This window comes from Ceratotherium simum, chromosome X (genome assembly GCF_057802395.1).
Source record: "Ceratotherium simum simum isolate JZ-2026a chromosome X, ASM5780239v1, whole genome shotgun sequence".
Classification (NCBI taxonomy): domain Eukaryota; kingdom Metazoa; phylum Chordata; class Mammalia; order Perissodactyla; family Rhinocerotidae; genus Ceratotherium; species Ceratotherium simum.
In genome coordinates this window covers 114,203,768-114,227,686 of record NC_141940.1, presented here as the reverse complement: position 1 = coordinate 114,227,686, position 23,919 = coordinate 114,203,768, and the positions used below count along the sequence as shown (strand labels likewise).

Here is a 23,919-nt window from a genome sequence, read left to right as displayed (position 1 = left end):
GCCCATTCATAGTCCATTCAACAAAACTACAATGTAGGCACAATTATTATCATCAGGTAAAGATAATGAAACCAAGGCCCACAGAGGTTAAATAATTTGCCCAAGGTCACACAGCTAGGAAGTGGAGGAGCCAGGATCCAAATTCAGCTCTGGCTAACTCCAAAGCCCATAGTCTTAGTCATTGCATTATGGTGCACTAGAAAAGCACTGGGCCAGGAGCCTAAAGACTTGAACTTGGCTCCTGGCTCTTACATTTCTTAGTTCTATGACTGTGGACAATTACCTAACAAGTGAGTCTTAATTCTGACTTCATTAAAACGACAATAACAACACCCCATGCTACCTATCTTGCAGGACTGTTGGGAAGATTAAATAAGATCATTTATGCAGTGTTTTATAAAAATTTTAAAGTGTATTGCAAACTAAACAATTTTTTTGTGTGTGTGTAAGGAAAATTAGCCCTGAGCTAACATCCATTGCCAATTCTCCTCTTTTTGCTGAGGAAGATTGGCCCTGGGCTAACATCCATGCCCATCTTCCTCTACTTTATCTGGGACGCCGCCACAGCATGGCTTGACAAGTGGTGCGTTGGTCTGCGCCTGGGATCTGAACCTGCGAACCCCAGGCTGCCGAGGCGGAGCATGCGAACTTAACCACTATGCCACTGGGCCAGGCCCCATAAACTAAACAATTTTTATTACTCATTTTAATCTGAATTCTCTAGTCCTCCTAGCTATTTAAAAGAGAAAACATTAAATGTAAAAATAGAATGTGAAAAAATACTTCCATGTTGAAGTATTTTCCTTCAAGTACCTTTGTTTATTAGAAGAGTAAGCTCATTGGTTTATAACTTTGCCACAATATTATGATGTCTGCTGGTCTATCAAAGTCATCCATCTGATTAGATATCATGGTATGATGCCCAGCTACCCCCCAGACCCAGAATCCAAGGCCAAGTAGTGTGGGAATATTACCAATAGGACGCCAAAGCTTGTAAGGTGGCTACAGGTACAGATGGTTTCATTCAGCCTTCTGTCTTTGACAGAGCAGCCATCAGATGACCAGCCTCCTCTACCACCTGTTGGCATTGGGAAGAGTATCTGTCCCATAAGCAAGGCCACAGCACCAATGACCCTCTCCTCCTCCCCACCCCGCTCCCACCATCCACTCAAGACTTTGAAAAAGGTATAACTGGAACCTACCATTTCTGCCCAAATCCCAAAATACACATCTTACTGTTAAGTCATCCTGCAGTAGAAAGAAAAGTTACAAATAATTAATTTACTGAACTGAAAAAAACTGAAAAGCAATTTGGAAAAAAACTATGATATTTTTCATTTCAGAATATCATTCTTGATTTTTTTGGAGAGTTCTTATTTTATACTGGTCCCTAGAAGCAAGTGAGTCTCATATAGGTTAGCACTTCTTAAACTCAGCAATCGTGCATAGGAATCATCCTGAGGCCTTGTTAAAATGCACATTCTGATTCCGTGGGTCTGGGGTGGGGCCTGAGAGTCTGCATTTCTAGCAAGCTCCCAGGTGATGCTGATGCTGCCGGTCTGCAGACCACACTTTGAGTAGCAAGGTCAGAGATCCCGCTTAATGTGAACTGAACTGGGAGCGATTTTCTCTTTGGAGGTGAGAATCAGACCTACAGCCACAGATCTGAACACACTGAAATTCGGCAGCTGATAAGAGCTTGCTTTTGCACTGCTCCCTCTCAGAAATTAGGTGGTCAATTATTAGGCATGCTAAAACCCAACGGAGTGACTACGTGATTCTAGTCTTACAGACTGCTCTAACCGAGTTTAAGGTTCTGCTGGACCTGCCTTTTTCAGGCCAAGTTTTACAGGCATAGTTTGCACAAGGTGTTTCTGGTCAATGACCAGACCAGACTGGCCTCTCCCACCTGGCTCGGGTCGATGTGCTTTAATGTAACCGTTACGTTTCTTGTCAAGTTCTTGACGGTCAGGTTCGCAACACTGGAAGATATGACGTAGCTGATCAGAGAGAGGTTCTCCAGGGCAGGGTCCTAGCACGCCAAAGATCAACAAGAAGGCAGGGGAAAATGAAACGTTATCAAAGAGCTTGAGAGCTAGAAGGGACTCTAAGGACTATTTAGTCCACATTGTTTATTTTACAATCAGAAATTGAGTGTCAGGGAGTAAAGTGACTTTCCCAAGGAGCACAGTTAGAAGCAGAGCTTGTTCCACTACACAATGCTCTAAATACTGAGTTAAATTTCACAGATCGACACAACGGGACCCTCATGAATCTTAAAAGGAACATAACATTAAGCCATTTAAGCTGTGTGTCCTTAAGCAAGTTATTTAACCTCTCTGTGCCTCCATGTCCTCATCTGTAAATGAGGATAATAGTTTAGTAGTTTCTCCCTCATAGGGGTGTTGAGAGGATTAGAGTTAACATTTGTATGTGCTTAGGATAGTGCTTGGCAATTGGTAAATGCTATGTAAGTGTCAGTGACTGTTATTTATCATACCCAGCATCATTACATCCTATCTAAAAATAAACTGCAGTTTTCCAGCAATTCATTTGACTTATAGCACGCATATGAATATGTGAGAACTAAAAGAAACAAAATCCCCCGACCCCCAAATAAAACCTGAACCAAAAACAGTTAGTGGCAACTTTACCTGAAACAGGGCAGGTGTTTCAAAAAAGTTGAACTGAACCCTGGAAGCCAGCTCCACATCATTAGCTGGTAAACTACTCATCAGGGATGAAGGCAGAGTAATAACGCCAATGCTATTCTCAGGAGCCTGAGTTTCCAGAGAAACCTGAAAATCAAGTAAAAGATAATAAACTTATCTGGGGCTAGTATAATGAGGAGATGGAAAACACGACAACTAATTAAGCTGGAGGATCCTGTAAGGACGTTTATCTGTGGTGTCTCTATTTAAAATTGGTTCTTCTTCTGTTTCTCCGATTGCTGCAAAACTAGAGAGGATGTATAATAGGGAGATGAGGCCTTGGAGTAGGAAAGGAAACATATCAAGGATACACAGAAACAGTCAGAAAGTGCAGGGTATTATACGTCAATTATATCTCAATAAAGCTGGGGGAAAAAAAAAAAAGAAAGTGCAGTATAACTGCAGAGCCCAGAGAGACCACAGCAGCAGACACACCAACTTGGTGACCTGTTAGGGCAAAGTCTTCATAGAACCACAAGCACTAAACTTGTAAAGGGAAGACTATAAAAATTAAATTAAAAGGCAAGACTTGGTTTTACTTGGGCGTTTCCAGCCCCCAATCCCTCTAATAGGTGGAGAGAAAACACTAGAAGCAGGATCCATATTCAGTACCAGTATTCACACCCGTGTAGTCATAACACTTGTTAAAATATTGAAATGGGTTGATGAGTAGCTAATGTGCCTGCTCTCTCCCAACTGCCTAGAACCCTCTGCTGGACACCTCCCCCACTTCACCCCCACCTCGAAACTTCCACAATCCTGCTGCTAAAGGGTTAACACTGGGCGCAACAAGGATCACTGAGATTCTGCTCCAGCCAAGACCAATGTCCTTTTTTAGATTCTGTGCTGCTGCCTCATTGTTCTAGATGCTAAATATTTTGAATATCACCCCTGACTATAAGCAGTAATTCCCTTAATCATGAAGTACACGGGGTCTACAATCATATACAAGAGAAGGCTTTTTCCACAATAAATTAGGAGGTACCTGAAGATTTGCAGGGTCTTGGGCAGCAAAGGTAGTTGTATCGAAATTACTGGCATTCACTCTGATCACGGCCAGAGCCAAAGAAGGGGAGGTTATACTTATGGTCTTGGTTGAAAAATTCAGCTGTAAGCCAATGTCATCCACTACTTTTAGCAATCTGTAAAGATAAGTGGCAGTTCAAATTCAGCACTCCCACTCTGTTCTCCCCATTCTAAGCAGAATATAGAGGAGCAAAGATACATGCACCCCTGTGTTCATTGCAGCGTTATTCACAGTAGCCAAGACTTGGAAGCAACCTAAGTGCCCATCAAGGGACGAATGGATAAAGAAGACGTGGTATATATACACAATGGAATACTACTCAGCCACAAGAAAGGATGAAATCCAGCCATTTGTGACAACATGGATGGACACTGAGGGTATTATGCAAAGTGAAATAAGTCAGAGGGAGAAGGTCAAATACCGTATGATTTCCTTCATTAAGTAGTAGATAATAACAACAATAAACAAACACATAGAGACAGAGATTGGATTGGTGGTTACCAGAGGGGACGGGGGGAGGGAGGAGGGCGAAGGGGATAATTCGGCACATGTGTGTGGTGATGGGTTGTAATTGGTATTTGAGTGGTGAACATGATGTAATCTACGCAGAAATAGAAGTATAACGATGTACACCTGAAATTTATACAATGTTATAAGCCAATGTTACTGCAATAAACAAAAATTAAAAAAAAATAGAGGAGCAACTTAACAAATCGTTATGAACCTCATACACGGGAGAAAAATATTTGGCCAGAATTAATCATGTAAGAAGCATCATTATCATTAGAGGGTCCCCTCTCATGACCACATCAGTTTGCTAAGTCATACCTTTGGGCCAGAGGGGCGAGCAAGGCAGGCGGGGAATGAAGGAGTTTGCTGACTTGGTTTATCATTTCTCCTGCGAGGTTAGGCTCCAAGCTGCCTAAGGACAGAGCCTTCTCCATCTGGGACACTTGGTTCTCAAGATCAGAAACACTGATGCTGCTGGTGTGAACAATTTCTATAACAGAGAGCCAAATCACTTTATGAACACATAATGGAAAAATCACTAATAAAGAAACATACATAGACTCTGTGACCTGGCAAACCCACCCCTAGGTGTTTGCCCCAGGGAAATGAAAACATGTCTTAAGACTTGTTCATGAATGTTCATAGTGGCCTTTTTCATACTAGTCCCAAACTAGAAACAACCCAAATGACCATCAGCTGGAGAATGGATAAACAAACTGTGGTCCATCCATACAATGGGCATTATTTGGTAATAAAAAGGAATGAGCTACTGATACATGCAACAACATGGATGGATCTCCAATTCTCCAATGTATCAAGTGAAAGAAGCCAGACTGAAAAGGCTACATACTGTACCATTCTCTTCACGTGACATTTTAGAAAAATCGCAACTATAGGGAAACAAAACAGATCAATGGTGGCCAGGGGCTGGGGGCAGTGGGTAGGAAGTGACTACAAAGGGACACAAGGGAACTTTGGGGGTAGTGAAAATGTTATATATCACGATAGTGGTTACGTGACTGTGGGTGTTTATTCAACCTTATAGAACTGTAAAAATTTCATTCATCCATAGAACTGGATGAATTTTACTGTATGTAAATTATACTTCAAGAAACCTAATTAAAAAAAATGTAAAAGCACACCAGTCTATTTTGGGTATATTCATATAAGCACAAATATACTTGTACAGTCAGTCATAACAACATTTTGGTCAACAACAGACCACATATACCACAGTGATCCCATAAGATTAGTACCATATAGCATAGGTGTGTAGTAGGCTATACCATCTAGGTTTGTATAAGTACACTCTGTGATATTTGAACAATGATGAAATCGCCTAATGACACATTTCTCAGAACGTGTCCCCGTTAAGCAACACATGACTGTATTTAATTTATATCATACGTATAGGATTTTGTGTGGGTCACTAGAAGCTCTTTTGTGGAAAAAAGAATATTATGAAATTAATAGCTGAACTATCAGCTGTAAGCCTGATTTTTAATAGTGTTTTTAATTGGGAAACAATGATATAAATCTGTCTAACAACAAAAAGATCTCAATTCCACCACCTAACATCCTATTTCTTATTTTGCATATTCCCTTCTAATCTTTATCCATGTGTTATAAAATACTGTTATAAACATGGCGTGCGAACTATTTATTGTTTTGCTATTTTCACTTCACTCAAGATGTGAAGAATGCCCCCAAATTTCTGTTTAGCTGTTCTTATGCAGGGCTGCATAATAGTCATTGTGTTAAGGTGACATATTTCATCATTCTGCTCTTGTGGAACCGTTAAGTTATACCTACTTTTTAGCTACCAGGTAATACCCCAACACATCTTTTATGCATATGTCACTTTGCTTCTGTTGTCTCATTGGCTGAAGCCAAAGTCCTGGGAGTAGAAGCATTGACACAGGAGACCACCTTGCTGGCCTTTCCGTGTAGCCTGTTAGGTTGATTCCAAGGGTCAGTGGGAATAGCTTTGGAAAGATGGGCATTTTAGGCTCAGGCCAACAATTTTAATTTTACTTTATTCTTCATCAGCCATTGAACCTTCTCTTAACTGGTTCTTAACTAGAGCCCCAATGATTTTATAATTTAGCCTAAAATGTTCATATCTATTTAAAAAATTAAGAGAGAAGTGCAAATTCGAAGAAATATCAAGTCATTTGGCAGGTGCTCCAAATCTCCTGGGGATGCTGGCCCTGTGGCGGAGGAGGCGGGGACCACAGATTGAGCTCCAGTCTCATGTTGCCAAGAATTTGGCTTTGCCTCCTAGAGGAAGACTTGCTTCTTACTGAATTGAAACTCCATAGAGTATCCAGAATTCTTTCTGCTCCCTTGTCTCTTCTCTTTACCCCTAAGCCTACTTTCTGTCCAGGGAGCCCTTTGCTGTTTCCACGGCATTCTCACGTACACCATCGTTCTCAACCTAGTGCAGTAGTGTGATCATTTCCATCTTGAAGCAGAGCAGGCTGAGTCAGGAGGAGCTAAATGAATAGCTTATCCCAGATCACGCTGCCTTTGAGGGCCCGTGCAGACCCACGTCTAGGCCTTCGGAATGTTTCTCCCCTCCTTGAGGCTACCTTGGCTCAGTCCCAGCTCTGTCACTCTGTGACTGACTGATTTTCAAGAACACCAATTTTTTCTTTTGTCTTCTGTCTAAATGGCGCTACTGTGTTTAACAGTTCAAAAGTTTTCTCTTTAGAATGTTGAAAACAGTGACCCAAAAACCTTTTGTAGGAGAAAGAAACCTATAAAATAACTCATCTCGATAAAATGACATCTGTGCTTGCCTCAGAGCTATTTCTCCACTCTCTTGGTCAAAACAATCAAACTCAGCCATATCTATGTTCTCTGAACGCCTGAAGGAAAGCTCTCAAAATCAACCAGACATCATAAAGGCTCAGCATGGTCTTATTATAGATATCTTGGTTTGGCAGGCTGACAGCTGCATTTCAGGTAGCCAGAATTACCACAAACATAGGAGCAGCTTGGCTCCTCATATTTACCTGTCTTGTCAGGAGGTGTGCTGGTCATGACGGCATTCACAGGGGCAGACGTGGTGGGAGAGGGAAGTGAGGATTTCACAAGTGGCAGGGTGTGGGAAAGATCAGTTTGGGGCGTAGGGGAAGAGAGAGTTCCAGATTGGAAGGGCATATCAATGGCAAGGCTGGAAGCTATGGGAGCCGAAGGCTGGGGAGAAGAAAGGTGAATGACCCCTATCTGAGAGGGAGGCCTCTCGGTAACAGATGGATGACCTCGAGGCTCAGCAAAAGAGAAGGTACTGGAGACCTCAGAAAGAATGGTGGCCTGAGGAGCAACGGGGATGGGATCGCTGGGAGAAGAAAATTGTGGGCCTTGTGGATGACTAGCAAGACACACAACGGGATCCTGCAGGTCACTAAAGGAAAGAACCAGAGAGATGCACGTGAGACACGAACGAGTTACACAGAGGTGAATCTCCTCCTCTGACAACCATCTGACACCACCAAGGGGACGTGGCTCCATCGAGGACCTGCCACTCCCAGCTTCTGCCACTGCACATCCTCTGTGCACCTGCCACTGGCCCCCTGCCCCTTCCCACTTCCACCACCTCCTCCCTAGGAGATGAATTAGCCAGGAGCGATGCTCTTTTATGAATTCCCAGTTCTGGTTCACTGCTGCTCTAGGTCTCTATGATTTACCACTTATCACTCAATTGAGGGGATCTCGTGACACTTCTATGTGCTTCTAGGGGAGAGGAGCTGTTAAATGCCCTGTGACCCAACTGGTGGTTTCCATGTACTAGGAATCTTTTTTTTTTTTAGATTTTACAAAATTTACTCTCAAAAAAGTAGAACCGCATGCCCAAACTGTTCCAAACATACTTCAAGTTTTCTAAAAACTGAATTAAATACCAAAATATTATTTTTCTTTAATATTCAAATCCACATTGAGAAAACTGGCTCATCATTTTTAGAACAATTGATTTGACTCTGAAGCTAAAATATATCCATTTCAAAATTATGTCTGTCCATAGCAGATTCACTGAGGGTGTGGCATAAATAAAAAAGCAGCTCTAAATTTACCAATAACAATAAAACCTTCTTCAAGTTTCTCTCATAGTTTTTGCAACCAAAGTACATAATTCTGTCAATTATACTTACAATCTTCTGCATATTGACTCACATTAGAAAAATATGTAAAAAGCATTATTATTGATTTGTATAATGGAATTTTTAATTTCAGCAAATTCTCATGCCGGTCTTCGTGGGTCACAAATAATCTTTTCCTTTCCATGAAACTTCAAATTTAGTTCATTCACATGCAGTGTGATATTGGCTGGGAAAGGTAAATCACACTGCTAATTTTTGTCTTTAATTTATTGAATTTTGCTTCAAGAAAATCTTGACTTGGACTTAACAATAATGTAAATTTTTGTGAAATAACTCATTGATGAGCATAGGAATCTGCCTGAATCAACTTTATACTGCTATAGCCTGGCATTGCAGTAGCTGGCACATAGTAAGTGACCAAGAAACATTTGTTGAATGAAAAAATGAATCAAGCTGGGACCCAAGGGGTGGTCCCCAGCTTGTAAATCAGCTATGACTTCATTGTTGCTTTAGCCCAGTGGTTTTCAACCTTGGCTGTACATGAGAATTACCCAGAGGACTTTTTAAAAAAATAGAGAGATTTCTGTGGCCTACTCCTCTGTGTCTGATTCAGTTGGTGTTAGGCTGGGGTTCCCAGGCCCATGTACTTTCATGGCATGGAAGGTTGAGAAGAACTCATCTACTATCTGGCACAAGATCCACCAGTCTCGGGGTGGGGGGAAGGAGCAACTAGAGGGAGCAACAAATTATCACCCAGGGAACTCTCTGATGGATCTAGTTTTAGATGGCAACCTAGAACACCAACGAGAATTCGTTCTTGGAGCTTCTCTTGGGTGAGAGGAGGGAGGAATATTAGGTTCAGGGACTTGAGGCAAGTCACACCCATAAAAAGAAATGCCAGCAGTCCCATCTGGCTGGGCATCTGGCTGGAAGCCTCTCTGCACGGCCTGAGGTTCAGGGCAGCAGTGTGGGCAAAAGGGTGCCAGACAGTGACAAAGATGATGAGTCAAGAAGCCTCAGCTGGGGCTCCAGCTCTCACTACTACTCTGGGCAATCCACCCAACTTCTCTGAGACTCCATTCCCTAAACCATATACTGCGGCAACACATCTGTGGCCAAGGCGCTTTGCAAAGTGCAAATTGAGTTTCCTTCCTATTATCTGGGGGCCTGCAGCAGCCAGACTCCCTAGCATGGGGCTCCCATTCACGGGGCTCAACCATAAAGAGGTTGCCCTGTATCACTCTTGTCATTTCTGCTAGTTGGAGCCCTCTGTCCACTGGGTGAGGTATATAGGGAGCGGCAGAGTAGTGGTGGGCAACGCCAGCTGTAATTGGAAACTGGGAGCCCTTTAGCACCAGTGCCAGGGCTCCCACCCCAAACCAACTGAACTGGAATCTCTGGGGTGAGTGCAGGCATCAGTATTCATTTTAATGTGCTTCTTTACTGAGGTGTGTAGCCTACATACAGTAAAGTGTACTGATCTTACATGTAAAGCTCAAAGAATTTTTATGTATGTATACACCTATGTCATCACTACCCAGATCAAAATAGAGAGTTTACAACATTCCAGAAGGCCACTTTGACACATCAGTATGTTTTAAAAGGGCCCCAGGTGTTTTTAATGTACAGCCAATCTTAAGAACCAATGTATCACAAAGACCCTGAGCCATCGTCTAATTCTAGCCTAATGGTTCTCAAATTTGGCTGCACATTAGAATCACCCCACCTCGGAGTTTTTAAAAATCTGGAAACCTGGGCTGCACCCCAGACCAATGACATCAGCATCTCTGAGGGTGGGAGGCAGGCATCAGTGTTTTGGAAACTCCCCAGATGATTCCAATGTGCAGCCGGGGCTGAGAACCACTGCTCTACGGTCTAAACCCCTGCTACTCAGAGTGGAGTCCATGTACCAGCAGCACTGGCTTCACCTGTGAGCCTGTCAGAGATGCAGACTCTCAGGCCCTGCCCAGACCTACTGGATCAGAATCTGCATTTTAACAAGATCCTCAGTGATTGATATTTGCAGTGACCGTTGAGAAGTGCTGATATAATCCACTTCCTCATTTTACAGAGGTAAAGTCTAAGGTAAAGAAGCACTTGCTGTCACACCTGGATACACAGCTAGTTAATGATCGAGCCCTAGCCAGACATCCAGTTCACATTCTGCCCCCTTTTCTATGTCCTTCTTCTTCCTAACAGCTCTCTGAATGGGCAGCCATCAGAGGTCAGTGGGGCTGCCTCAAAAGAGCTATAGTCGCTTCATCCAATCGTGGTACTTCCAGAAATTCCATCTCCCCAATCGGGCTCAACCCTCCAGCTTAAGAGGGCAGGTTAAACTTAAAACTCAAATACTCTTTACTTTTTATTACAGAAAATGCTACAAATCCTTAACTAAAGACCTTTAGCTATTCCTCGAGGCCCAAAATTTTAATATATCCCATAAATGTGGTCCGCACAGGGCAGACAGGCTACACTTAGCCTTCTGTTCCCATACGAGAAGCTTCACATTGAAAAACGTTTGCCCTTTTTTTAAATACAATTTTTATCTGATTGTAGAAGAGTATAGAAAATGCTGCAAAGAAAAAGTAAACAAGAAAACATCACCCATAATGCCAGCAGGCAGGCCAATCACTGGGAACCCTCGTGAACATTTTCATTCATTCACTTCCTGGTTTTTTCTATGTATATTTTTGTACACCTGTGACCACGTCACCCGTGACGTTTGGAGTCATCTGCTATTTTGAAGCCTCCATCTTCCAGCTTCCCTCCATTGAGGTAGTGAGTTTAGGGCAGTGATTCTCAACTTGGGCTGCACATTAGAATCACCAGGAGGGCTTTGAAACCCCATAATGCCCAGGCTGTGCCCTGGACCAATTAAATCAGGATCACTGAGGCTAAGACTGAAAATCAAGATTTTCAAAAAATTTTTAATTTGAACTAATTTTAGGCTTACAGAAACATTGCAAAAATAACACAGATAGTTCTGTATACCCCTCACCCAGCTTCCCCCAATGTTAACATCTAATGTCTGGAACTAGACCAAAATAGCTATCAAAATTTAGCATATGACAAAGGTGGCATCTCAAATCACTGGGGAAAAGATGGAATTTTTAATAAATGGTGCTAGGACCACTGGGTAGACATTTGGGAAAAGATTAAATTAGACTCATACCTCATATCACACACAAGAATAAACTCCAAGTGGATCTAATGTAAAAAAAATGAGGGCCGGCTCCGTGGCTTAGCGGTTAAGTGCGCGCGCTCTGATGCTGGCGGCCGGGGTTCGGATCCCGGGAGCGCCCCGAGGCACCACTTCTCCGTCCAACGCGAGGCCGAGTCCCACGTACAGCAACTGGAGGGATGTGAACCTATGACATACAACTATCTACTGGGGCTTTGGGGGGAAAAAACTGAATAAATAAAATCTTTAAAAAAAAAATGAAACCATACAAGTAGTAGAAAATACAAGGGTGAATTCCTTTATAACCTGGGCATAGGGAAAGGCTTTCTAACTATGACTCCAAATCCACAAGCAATTTAAAAGAAAAGACTGGTAAATTTAACTACATAAAAATGTTTAAATTTGCATGAGAAAAACATCATAAAATCAAAAGACAGCTGACAAACTGGGAGAAAATATTTGCAACATACACCACAGACAAAGGGCTAATATCCACAATATATAAAGTACTCTTAAAAATTGATCAAATATCCAGTAGAAAAAAATGGGAAAAGACGTGAACACACAATTCACAAAAAAGATACAAAAATGGCCCCCAAATACATGAAAAAAAAAAAGTTTAAACAGCCTTAATAAGAGAAGTGCAAATTAAAATAACACTGAGATACCATTTCTCATCTACCACACTGGAAAAATTTAAAAATATGATGACACATTCAGTTGGTGAGGCTGTGGGGAGTCAGAATATTTTTAATGCTTCCCAGGTGATTCTAATGTGCAACCAAGTCTGCAAACCATTGGTTTAAGGCAATGGTCCAAATGGAAACTTCATACAACAGAAAACTGTGCATTTTCCCTAAAATTAAAAGCCCTTCTTCACTGTCAAAATTCCAAAATTCCTTAGCCAGCATGGCAATTAAATGTTATTATTGTTATTATTTTTTAGGAAAAGGGTCAGCATCTTTGCTACATACCACTGCAGTTTTTCTAACTCTTCCGGGGAGGAAGGGCAGGGTGTCCTGACAGAATAGCAGCACTGTTCTGGAGGAGACAAAAGGAAAAGAAAGAAGAAAATGCACGGTCAAGAATAAGGCAAGGTAGAAGCTCAGATCCATCAAGTATTAACGGTTCTTACACTGACTGCATTTTAAAGAGCATTTGTCTAACACAGATGATAAAATAAATTGGATGCCATTATATTGACAATTACATATACATAGTAGGTGCTCAAAAATATTGAGTGAATAATTTTGGGGGGGTTATATGCACACAATATCAACCGCTCTTTAGCAGCTCTGAAGAGTAATTCAGAAGTAAATATATTCCAGCAGCAATCGATCAAACACTCCAAATAGAATTCTCCCTCTCAATAGGGTTTATTTTATTGTGTTATACTGAAACTTTATTAAGAAAGCAGGAAAAATCACCTTTTAGAGTTCCCTAAAAACTGCCCAAGGACAAAAGAGTCAAAACAGAAAGCTGTAACATACACAAATTCATTAATTATGTTTTCAATTTTAAAAAGAACACATCGAAGTCATGTGAAAATGAACACAGCAATAAAGATAGAGACAACTCACCCATTGGTTGAATCTTTACGCTTGTTAAAGCAACCATTACAGCACATATGTTCATTGTCTTATTCAGTTTTATTGTGAATGTACAATTTAATGTGCTGTAAAGAGAAATATATAACCAGAATGTTACTAAATTGGAAACCTACCTACACATTTGTAACTGCTTTTTCAAACTCAGAGTGAGGAAGAGGGACATCGACACTGTTAATTTGCAAAGTCACCCGGATATACTTGTAAACACTCACCCACCAGGGTCTGAACTTTACCCAAAAGACTTTCTACAATGAGACAATCATAGATGTTTGCATTCACAGAGGTTGCAAACCAGAGACCCTCTGATCACACAGAGATGCTGATTCGTTTTCCCTACTATTTTGCCCGCAGTCTCCGGGTGGTTTCTTTGGTCTCTCGGCAATATACCTCGCCCCCTTAGCCCAGCTGGGCCTGTGGCCCTACCCCCGCCCACACAATGAACTGGCAGGGGTGAAACCTGGTTGCAAAGATAAGCATCTTGACATTTGGAGTCTTACCCCCAGCTGGCTACTTGCCTGGTGTCTGTAGGCATTTGAGTTTCCATCATGAGGGCCCTTTCCCATACCAGCCTAGACCAACATCAAGGTCTTTTGAATCCAAAATCTCTGGCAATTCAATCTAGATTATCAGATAACTAGGAATTTAAGACATTCTCTCTGTTTCTTTTTTACTTTAGTCTTGGTTTAGGTGAAAAAATATTAATGTTGCAAATAATGAAAAGTGAAAGTGAAATGAACTAAATATACATAGTGGATAGGGATTCGATCTACAATTCTGTGGAAGACTCGCCATTATTTGTACCATTGAATAGTTTGGTGAGTAGAAATTGTCATTTTTTAGATCTTTTACTCTCATGGAATGCTCAGAATTCAGGTAGTGAGATTATTGACCTATAGTCATTGGCTTATGCAGCCAGGACAGCCAATGGACACAACTTAAAATGATAATCTGTGCAACCTCAAATAATTGTGGGGCAATCTCTGATTTACCCCTGCACGTACTTTTTAATTTCTTCTTTTTTTCCAATCTTTTCCTTCCCTCTCTCTCCTTCTTCTCCCAAGCTCCATATTATGTTCCTTCCTCCCTGTCTGGCCTTCACCCTGACTGGACACTGCAAGCCATTTCTTGGTCATATTGGTGGCCATTGGGGCTAAGGACACTGATGATCCTTAACCTTGTAGAACCAGAGGCAAATGGCTTGACACCACCCACCGCTCTGTGCTTCATAAAGAAATGAGAAGATGGACGTGACAAGAGTGATTAGTGTTTGGAAGAATAAAAACATATATATCCAAAACGTCATTAATATGTATTTATTCTGGAGGGATGCCCTTGAATTTGCAACCTAAGACTCCTCAATACTTTATTTCTCATGAGAAGAGAAATAACGATATTTATAAAAGTATTAAAAATGACTGACCTTTGAGCATCTGCTGTAGCACACACTATAAAATAAGTCTGAAACAAAAAATATATATATATATGTTACTTTGACAGTTGAAAATGTCAGACAAGATGACCCAAGACTAATCATAGCATCAGAGAATCTTAGAACCATAAGAACCCCTAGGGACCATCCAATTCACATTTGTACCAGATGTATGAAAAAGCTATTCAGGCCATCCAAGCTCTGCTTGGATACCTCCAGTGTCAGGGAACTCATTACCACACAAGGGCTCATTCTCTTGGATCCCTTGTTTTCAGAAACTTTTGGTTATACATGAAGAAAAATCTACCCCCTTGTAACATCCATCCATTGCGGCTAGATCTGACTTTTGGCGTAATGGAACTAGTCCATTCACTCTTTTACACGACAGATTTGGGGGGATTTGAATACATATCTCCTCAGGAACACAGAACTCCATGCTTTCCCCCAAATAATAACAATAATGATAAACAAGGCACAGGATGTACTATGGTTACCTCACTTAGGGCTTGCAGGGTTTTGTTGAGCTCTGATCGTCTGTGAATAAAATAAGAGAAACTGACATAAAGGAGACCATTGGTGATGTTAAATTCAAAACAAGTTAGATTTTTAGCAATTAAATTAAGCATATAATATTTATTGCTTGCTGTGCTCACTTTGAAGAAATACTGGGTATAATAAGAGGTTCTTATGTGGGAAAAATAAATTATTTATATGATAAGAGATACTAACCAGACAGAAGCTGTATTGTGCTAGCCAAGAGCAAGATATAAATTATAGTTGAACAATTTTGTTATTCATTAGGCCACTGAACCCCCAGGCAGCTTCTTCTGGCAGAGGGCCAGAGGAAGAGCTGGCCCCAGGCAAAATTTCTGAAAGGGACCAGCCACACCCCCTGGGGGACCTGTGCCTCTGATTTCTTCCTCATTCCCTCTCCAACTGACCCCACCTGCCCTCTAGCACTCTCCAGCCCTGCCTTCCCCTCCTCACAACTCCTCTTTAGGAATTTCCCCCATTCCTCTTCTCCAATTCCCCTCCAACAACACTTTTATTTCTTCAATGTGGCAGAGGGGCCCATGAAGTTAGGATGAAAGAAATCTAGTTAAAGAATTCACTCTAAGGCAGTGGTTCTCAACCGGGGATGACTTTGCCTCCCAGGGGACATCTGGCAACATCTGGAGACATTTTTGATTGTCACAATTGGGGGCAGGGTGCTACTGGCATCTAGTGGGCACAGGCCAGGGATCTGTTACAAATCCTACAATGCACAGCACAGTCCCACATAACAAAGAACAATTAGGCCCAAAATGTCAATAGTACTGAGGCTGAGAAACCCTGCTCCAAGGAATCGGCAATAGGTCTAGGTGGCTCCACAGAAGGTCTGGAGGCAAGGAGAGAAGGATTGTGGCAATAGTAGTCAGCTAGCTTTTTGAGCTGGGAAGAGCCACTCCTCCATAACTATGCTCAGAGGTCACCTTCTTTCTGGAGATTTCTCTGGCCCCTCCCATCAGGTCCAACCACTCTGCCTGCTCTGTATTCAGATGCTTAGAACATCTTTTGATACCCTGTACATGTCACCTTCATTGTAGGGATCGTACTGCACTGTTATCATTTGCTCGCCTCCTGCGCCTTTCCTATCAGACTCTAGACTCCTGGTCCTCAAAATTGGCCTCATCCTGGAACCACCCGGGGAGCGTTCAAAAATACCAATGCCTGCATCTCAGCTCCCAAATACTGATTTAATTGTTATGGAGTGTGCCTGGGCATCAGGATTTTTAAAATCTCCCCAGGTGATTTTAATATGCAGCCAGGGTTGAGAAGCACTGCTCCAGACCCAGTTTTCCACCTCAGAGAGTTGGGTTTATCCCCATTTGTATCCCCAAGGCCAAGGACATTGTAGGTGCTCAACAAATGCTTGGTGGTTTTAAATGAACTCATCTATATTTCAAGTCTAGTAATTAAGATGAATTATTTATAAGTGCGCTGAGTTGTGTTATATTTAAAAAGTTGTGAGTTTAAAAAATGTTTCTTTTACTATTATTGTCCATCTAAAGTTTAAAATCCTTCTAGGACACTGATATCTTCTGCTTTTTATTTCACATATATACTTTGAATAGTTAGAAAAGCTAGATTTTCATCAAGAGGTCAAAAAATAGGCATAAAAGACATGAACAACACCCCTGCCCATCCCAGTTCTCACTAGTTAAATGTTTTGCAACTATAAACTCAGTAGAGCCCTAGAGATGTTTGATATCTACCAGGTGGAAACATGATGTTCCTTTCCACCTAGGTATTGCTGAATCATCAGAAGCAGCCAAGTCAAAATGCTAATTGAAAGGATGACCTTTAAGAAGAGTTTTGTTTTTACCTAGGAAAGGTTTTTGCCTTCAGTGTCATCACAGATACTCCCCAGAGTTTTTGGATTTGGCTCAAAAGTTTACAAAATCTCATCTGAGAGGTAGAGGCAAGGTTGAGAGTAGATGAATTTATCTCTGATGCTGCTTCCCTGCACGAGGGCAAAGACATGAAGTTTCCCCTCCCAGTGACGGTTAGGGTAAGACTGTCTCCTGGCCTAGACCAACATGCTGGCTACTATTTTGACCTATTGTCTAACTGGGAGCATTTATTTGTAATGCATTTCTCATTGTCTGTGCTTGTCCTTGTAAGCTGAGGTCTACTTATCAAAGACCTCTCTCTGACTTTTGAATCACTGATGCTTCATGAAAGCATGAGCAAATGGTACACATGGAGTTCTACCATGAACTCTACTTTCAACCTAATATGATTTGGCTGCCAAATCATATTAACACTCAAATACCAATTCAAAGGGAGCTCTTACATAATTTCATAGAATCAAAGAGAACAGCCTCATAGGGATATTAGTTGATGACAGGTGACTATCTTTAGCTTGCAAAGAACTCAAGAACCAATTCTTTATAACCTTTGGGTCCATTTGTTTCCTATTCTGAGTTTCCAAAAGTAAAGATAGCTCAACAAGTATCTTTTCACAGTTGATGTCTTAAGTTTTAAATCAAACAGCAGATTACTCACTTCAATTCACTTAGAGACAGGACTCCAGTTAAGGTGCCATTAGCCATATTTTGATTCTGTTAGAAGCACAAAATCATTAAGAATACAAAAAATATTGTTCTGTTTTTTTACACTCTCTAACAAGAAGTTGTTCTTCAGTTTTGTTGGCCACCCAAAGAACTACACCCCAAAGACTGTGAATCCTAACTGCATAGAATATTGTCTAGCAAACGATCAAATCCACATTGACTGAGCCAGTTTTTGTTTTTATGTTTTCTTTAAAAAATATTCTGAATCAGCAAGTCTGATGTGCTAATTTCTGTCTTTCATTATTCCAAGGGTTCTCCCAAAAGAACACTATTAAAGCTCTCTACATGAAAGGTCCCGGAGTTAAGTAAAAGATACCAATGTAAAAAGGGAAAGTTAGTAGCAGCCATCACTGCATTTCTAGCACCTAGCTCATTGCCTGGCACATAGTAGGTGGTCAGGAACTATTCACTGAATGAACAAACCATGGTTAGCTGGGATCCTCTGAACCCATCTAGTTACGGGAAGGCTGATACTACTGTATCCAAATCCATCATGGGGTGAACAGGATCAGATTCAGAAGACTACTCTTAGATTCAATGTATTATATTTCTTATTGCTAGGAGTTTCTAATATAATTTTTTAAATTTTGACTGGTAATAGAATGGCATCATATAAACATTTTTATTCAGCAGCAAACCTAGTGAAAACTAAAATATAATTATTAACAAAATACCATGATGATGATGAAGTCAAGCCCTCTTGACAAAGCTGGTGATTCAACAACACATATTTTATTTAAATGTGGTCATAAAAATAAATATACCAAATATCATGAATAATCTGAACCTTAAACAAATCTTTTAAATACATGCGAATTCACTTTTTAAGACTGCAATAAAAAGAATCTTTAAAACCTACCTGGGTAACATTGCTTTCTTCGTCATATTGAAATATTATCTCACCTCTAAAAAATGCTAAAAACAAATTTCAAAAACAAATTTGAGACTTGCATCCTTAGAGCTTGAGGATTAATACAACACAGAAAAAGATTATCAAATTACCGAGTTTCATCAACTTCTTTGTTGTTATTCACGTTTACTCTCTTTTCTATCAGAAAGTTACTCAATGCTTACCAATATAATTTTCAGAAAATATGAACTATAAATTTTATGTGGGGATGCAGAAAGAGAGAAAAATTGTCCCCTTGTCAAGAAATTTTATCCTTACACGTTTCTCTTCAGAACTTTGTTTCTCTCAAAGATGCTAACTGGGGGATCTATGGCTGTAATATTAACATTAAAAAAAAATCTTTTCAAGTTGTTATAGTCGCAGTTACATAGATAAGGGAGAGAGGGAAAAAGTGTTTCTCAGCAGTTTAGCAGCCTTGTGGAAGTCCATTTACTCCCTGCTGGTGTTTTTGTTTGTTTCTGTTTTAAAATACAGCTACCAAATGCAGTATCTTTCCTAGGAACAAAGTTGAGATTTTGCTTTGAAACCTGAACAGTGTGCAGGGCAAATCCGTACTTCAGTTGAACTCATTGTGACTTTCATCCCAGAAATGCCAGAAAACACTGTTCTTAAAATGCTCACTTTGGGAAATATTGAACTCAATTTCAGTCAACCTATTTCCTGCAGGGTACACTGGGAGGGGCTTTGACTCTATCTGAAAACAAATAAAACAGAGACTCCTTAACAGAAATATATTGTGTGCACTTCTTAATCTATAGAGACAAAAAACTGGCCTCTTGAGCAGAAGGGCAAGGATGTCATATAAACTAGAACAGGGGTCAGCCAACTTTTTGGTAAAAGATCAAATAGTAAATATTTGAGGTTTTGTGGGCCATGTGGTCTCTGTCAAAACTACTCAACTCTGCGATTGTAGCATGAAAGCCGCCATAGACAACATAGAAATGAATTAGCAGGGCTGTGTCCCAACAAAACTTTATTTACAAAAACAGGTGGCAGGCTATATTTGACTATGGGCAGTAGTCTGCCAACTCCCGAGCTAGATGGTTGAAGGCCTCCTCATCTCATCTTCTTTAATTGCACTCCAAAGTACAACTGATTCCCATGGCCAAGTACCCAACGGTCCACTTCCACTTAAAATGGTCGATAAAGCTGCCAAACCACTGATCAACATGATGTATCTATTTCAGCAACTCTTTACTGGGAACCTCCACTTCTGCATATTGATACTGAAATTTCAATTAACGCAGTACATAATTATTAAAAGTAAAGATACTTGATATATGCATAGAATTACTTATCCATTTTGGAAAAAATTTTCGTTTTTAAAAACTAATTTAGTGCACACGGGTGTGTGTGTGTGTGCCGACATCCACACTTTCTTTCCCTCACCCCTCCATTCTCCAAGTTCGTTCTTTAGTCTTGTTAAATGGATGTTGAGCTTCATAAACGTGCTGGGGGTACGTGGTAGCAGAGAAACCCGGAAGCCACCACCTTTTTTTTTTTTTTTTTTTTTTTTTTTTTTAATTTTTTGTTTATTGCAGTAACATTGGTTTATAACATTGTAAAAATTTCAGGTGTACATCATTGTACTTCTATTTCTGCATGGACCACATCATGTTCACCACCAAAATACTAATTACAACCCATCACCACACACATGCACCGAATTAGCCCTTTCACCCTCCTCCCTCCCCCCTCCCCTCTGGCAACCACCAATCCAATCTCTGTCCCTATGTATCCGTCCATTGTTGTCACTATCACCACCTTTTGACTCTCAGCCTAACTCTGCCTGGTCAGCTCCCAGTTTCTTCGCTAGCCTCCATTTCTGGTTCATTAAGAACCAAGATTGGAACCTGCAAGAAGTGAAGGTTTCCAGTTGCTGGCAATATATCATGGAATTTCTGGTGCCAAAAGAGTTGGTCCCCTGATGAGGTTGTTTTCACCAGACACTAAAACAAATGGTCAATTTAGTCGCTTAATTGGGGAAAACATTACTCCAACCAGCTTCCTGGCATCTGTTATTCAAGATGACCAGTTTTTTTTGACTAAATGTTCAATTTTCAAACAGTTATCAGACATCATGTAGACATAACACTCAACTAGACATTAATCACCAGTCTAAAACATAGATGAATGTTAAAATAATGAAATTATGGAGAATTCAGCAAAGAGAAGGGTAAGAGAGGAAGGAGAGAAGGAGGAGGAAATAAGAGAGTTACATGATATATGAAAGTAAAATGTATCCAATAAGTTTTTTTTTCTTTAATCAAAACCAGCTAATGTTTTCCTGCTATATTCTACCTGGGGCATACTATCAGCAGAAAGCTCATATAAGTAAATTTCACATTCACAGAAATAGAAAGTGTTTGTGGAACATCCTTTCAATAGAAAGTCTTCTTGTTTTCTAAACTATCCAACCTTAACTTATTTTACTTGAAATTGTTTCCTATGTTTTTCAAGCAAATTATTAAACTGTTAAAAGTAACAGAATAAAAAGAAAACATTCCTATAATGATTAGGTTTTTCTATATGGATGGAGTCATACTAATACTTTAATATTATAAAATATTTTGTTACTTTCCTCTTCTCTTTTCCCATGATCCAGTTCTGATCTGCCACACCATGTTTTTCTGTTTTTGACATCTGCTTTCATTGGTTTTAACAAGGAAGGGAGCCCAGAGAGCCAAACCAACGTGAGAAAAGTGATGTTTCATTCCTTCTGGCCCATGGCAGAAGGGAAAATATTCTCATTTCAAAAATCGCATGTTCTCAAGAGATTTCCATCTTAATTTTAAAAAATAGTGGACAGTCTTACTTAGAGATGGCAAAAAACCCTATGGGCACTACTGGAATTAGCATCCAATTAAACTAGGTGTACGTCATAGGGACAGAGATTGGATTGGTGGTTACCAGAGGGGAAGTGGGGAGGGAGGAGGGTGAAAGGGATAATTCGGTACATGTGTGTGGTGATGGGTTGTAATTAGTATTTTGGTGGTGAACATGATGTAATCTATGCAGAAATAGAAGTACAATGATGTACACCTGAAACTTTTACAATGTTATAAACCAATGTTACTGCAATAAACAAAAAATTTAAAAAAAAAAAAAGAAATATATTGAAATTTATTTTTGGAAAAAAAAATAAAATAAAATAAACTAGGTGTACGTGAGGTTTTCAACATTCTAGTAGAGTGGTCTGTTTTGTTTTTAGCAAAAGACCATCCTGTTTCTAAGCTATAATACTTAAGGTCCTATGGAAAAGCTTGAGGGATTTATATACAAGAAGTGGCTTTCAATAATTAAGTTCATTATTAATTATGTTTGCGAATCAACTCTAAGAGTATTAGATATGCATTTAAAGCTATGGTGAAAAATATGTGGCGTAGAGCTTCTGTTTTCATATTAAGGAAGCGAATCCATCATCTCACTGGGCAATGGGAAGATAATTTCAGCCAGATCTAAAATTTGCTTTTGTTTTCACTTGGGACTCTTAGTAGCCAGGTAGTATGTAAAGAGACAGATCAGAGAGGCACACGTCACATACTCAATGGAGAAAAACAAACCATTTTTCTCTGTGGAGCTAATTTATCTGGTAATGTGTAATGTACACAAGAACTAACCTGAGTCATTGCAAATAGATGACAAATTGCAGATATTGCTCTGAGGTTTGACTCCTGCAAAGAAAACATAACCCAGCCGGTTAAGCATGTCAACCCCTGCACTTATATACTACATTGTCAAGAGAATTCATAAATTTAGGCATCAAATGTAGACCAAAAATATTATAAGTTGGATGTAATTGGCTGGATGAATTCCACAAAGACCAAAGGAATGAGAGAGTTTTCATTTCTTAGTTGGTCAGCTATGGAACTTGATTCTTTGCTATTCTTTACTATGTCAGTGTCTGATCCCCTACTCCTCCCTAAAATTTCTATGTCCCATTTCTAATTAATCCCTCTCCTGTCCAGTATAAACAGAACAGTATGAATACATATCAAGATTTTAAATGGAATAGCCCTTACTCATAGCTCCTCCTTCCGTTCCTGGGTAGGGGAGTCCATGAACATTCTAATGCTGATCTTAACTCCTTATGCAAATATATGTATGAAATGATATCAATGTCATGATATCATTTCACATGGGCAAAAACTACAAAACTCAAAAAGTATTTGCTGAGCACCTACCATATTCTGCAAGCCTTGGGAGGTTCCAGATACAGACCCTGCCCTCAATGAGCTTACGATCTAGTGAGCGATACTAGCCCGTAAATAAAAGTTATAAGGAGGGCAAAATGGGGTGATGGCAAGGACCACAGACCACACAGGCATATAAAGGAGGCAGTGATGAATGGGAGATGAAATAAGCCACGTTAGAACAAAAACTTCATACATATTAACCCGAGAAACACTGTCTCCTTTGGTGAAAGGAGAAGTACATTTCTTCTTTGATTTGAAAAGAGTTCAAGGTTTACTCCTCTAAGAATCTTTCCTTCATTAATTTCATCCTTTTGGCAAAGTATAAGAAATCTATAGAAAATGTGAGGGGCATATGCTGATAATGTATTAAGCAAACTGCTAAGGGGAAAAGGTTGTTGTATTAAGGAATATTTGGCTGTCCTTGTTTGGTCAGAATTACGTATGCAATGCCTGATTGCTATTTTCTTTCCATTGCACTTTACGAGTGCTTAATTCTTTCCTAAGAGACCTAGTTTGGACGCAAACTAAAATTATAACTTGAGTTCGTGCATGTGATATGGTTTCTGCCAGAATGATTTAGTTGACGCTTGGTGTATAGACATCATGCTTCAGCTGAGAGTTTTGATTCTGTGTGCAAATTGAATTTAGGTGTCAAAAGTTACCTGACATGTATATTTCTACATTGTTCCCAGCACTGTTACCCATACTAAAAGAGAAAGGTTTCATTTTAAATATACTTGCTTATGGATATAACTCACTAGAAATATACACTATGCAAATATTATAGAATATATAGATGGGGGGTAATAACGCTTTAAATGTTCTTTACAACCATTGGTCTATTGCTCACTAAGCTTTTCATTCTATCATCTCTCATCTTTCTCTAAATTTAAGCAGTACCTTTGTTTCCAGTGGTGTGTGTCTTTTGCTGCTCACTCATACTGAGAATTTTTTTTCCTATTGCTAAGGCTGTTATCTGTAATTTCCCCCAAGTATATGGCCACAGGTCATCCTTTAAATTATCAGTGAGAAAACTTTGTCTGTAAAGGGTCAAATAGCAAATAATTTGGGCTTTTTGGGCCATATAGTCTCTGTCGCAACTACTCAACCTTACTGTTCATTGTAG

The 23,919-nt window shown here is 40.1% G+C and overlaps 1 protein-coding gene across 5 annotated transcripts in view; it reads right to left on the bottom strand.

Annotated features, from left to right (window-relative positions):
- Positions 1–23,919, bottom strand: part of ADGRG2 (adhesion G protein-coupled receptor G2) — a 133,510-nt gene that overhangs the window by 14,373 nt on the left and 95,218 nt on the right. For all 5 annotated transcript variants that reach the window (XM_087427655.1, XM_087427659.1, XM_087427658.1 and 2 more), the window contains 14 exons: positions 22,218–22,271; positions 18,547–18,602; positions 17,620–17,675; positions 15,066–15,105; positions 14,563–14,600; positions 13,113–13,207; positions 12,507–12,573; positions 7,266–7,657; positions 4,567–4,738; positions 3,697–3,853; positions 2,655–2,798; positions 1,910–2,032; positions 1,203–1,248; positions 975–1,078 (listed from right to left, as the gene is read on the bottom strand). In XM_087427655.1, coding sequence (XP_087283781.1) covers positions 975–1,078; positions 1,203–1,248; positions 1,910–2,032; positions 2,655–2,798; positions 3,697–3,853; positions 4,567–4,738; positions 7,266–7,657; positions 12,507–12,573; positions 13,113–13,207; positions 14,563–14,600; positions 15,066–15,105; positions 17,620–17,675; positions 18,547–18,602; positions 22,218–22,271 — 1,544 coding nt within the window. The remainder of the gene's footprint in view (positions 1–974; positions 1,079–1,202; positions 1,249–1,909; positions 2,033–2,654; positions 2,799–3,696; positions 3,854–4,566; positions 4,739–7,265; positions 7,658–12,506; positions 12,574–13,112; positions 13,208–14,562; positions 14,601–15,065; positions 15,106–17,619; positions 17,676–18,546; positions 18,603–22,217; positions 22,272–23,919) is intronic.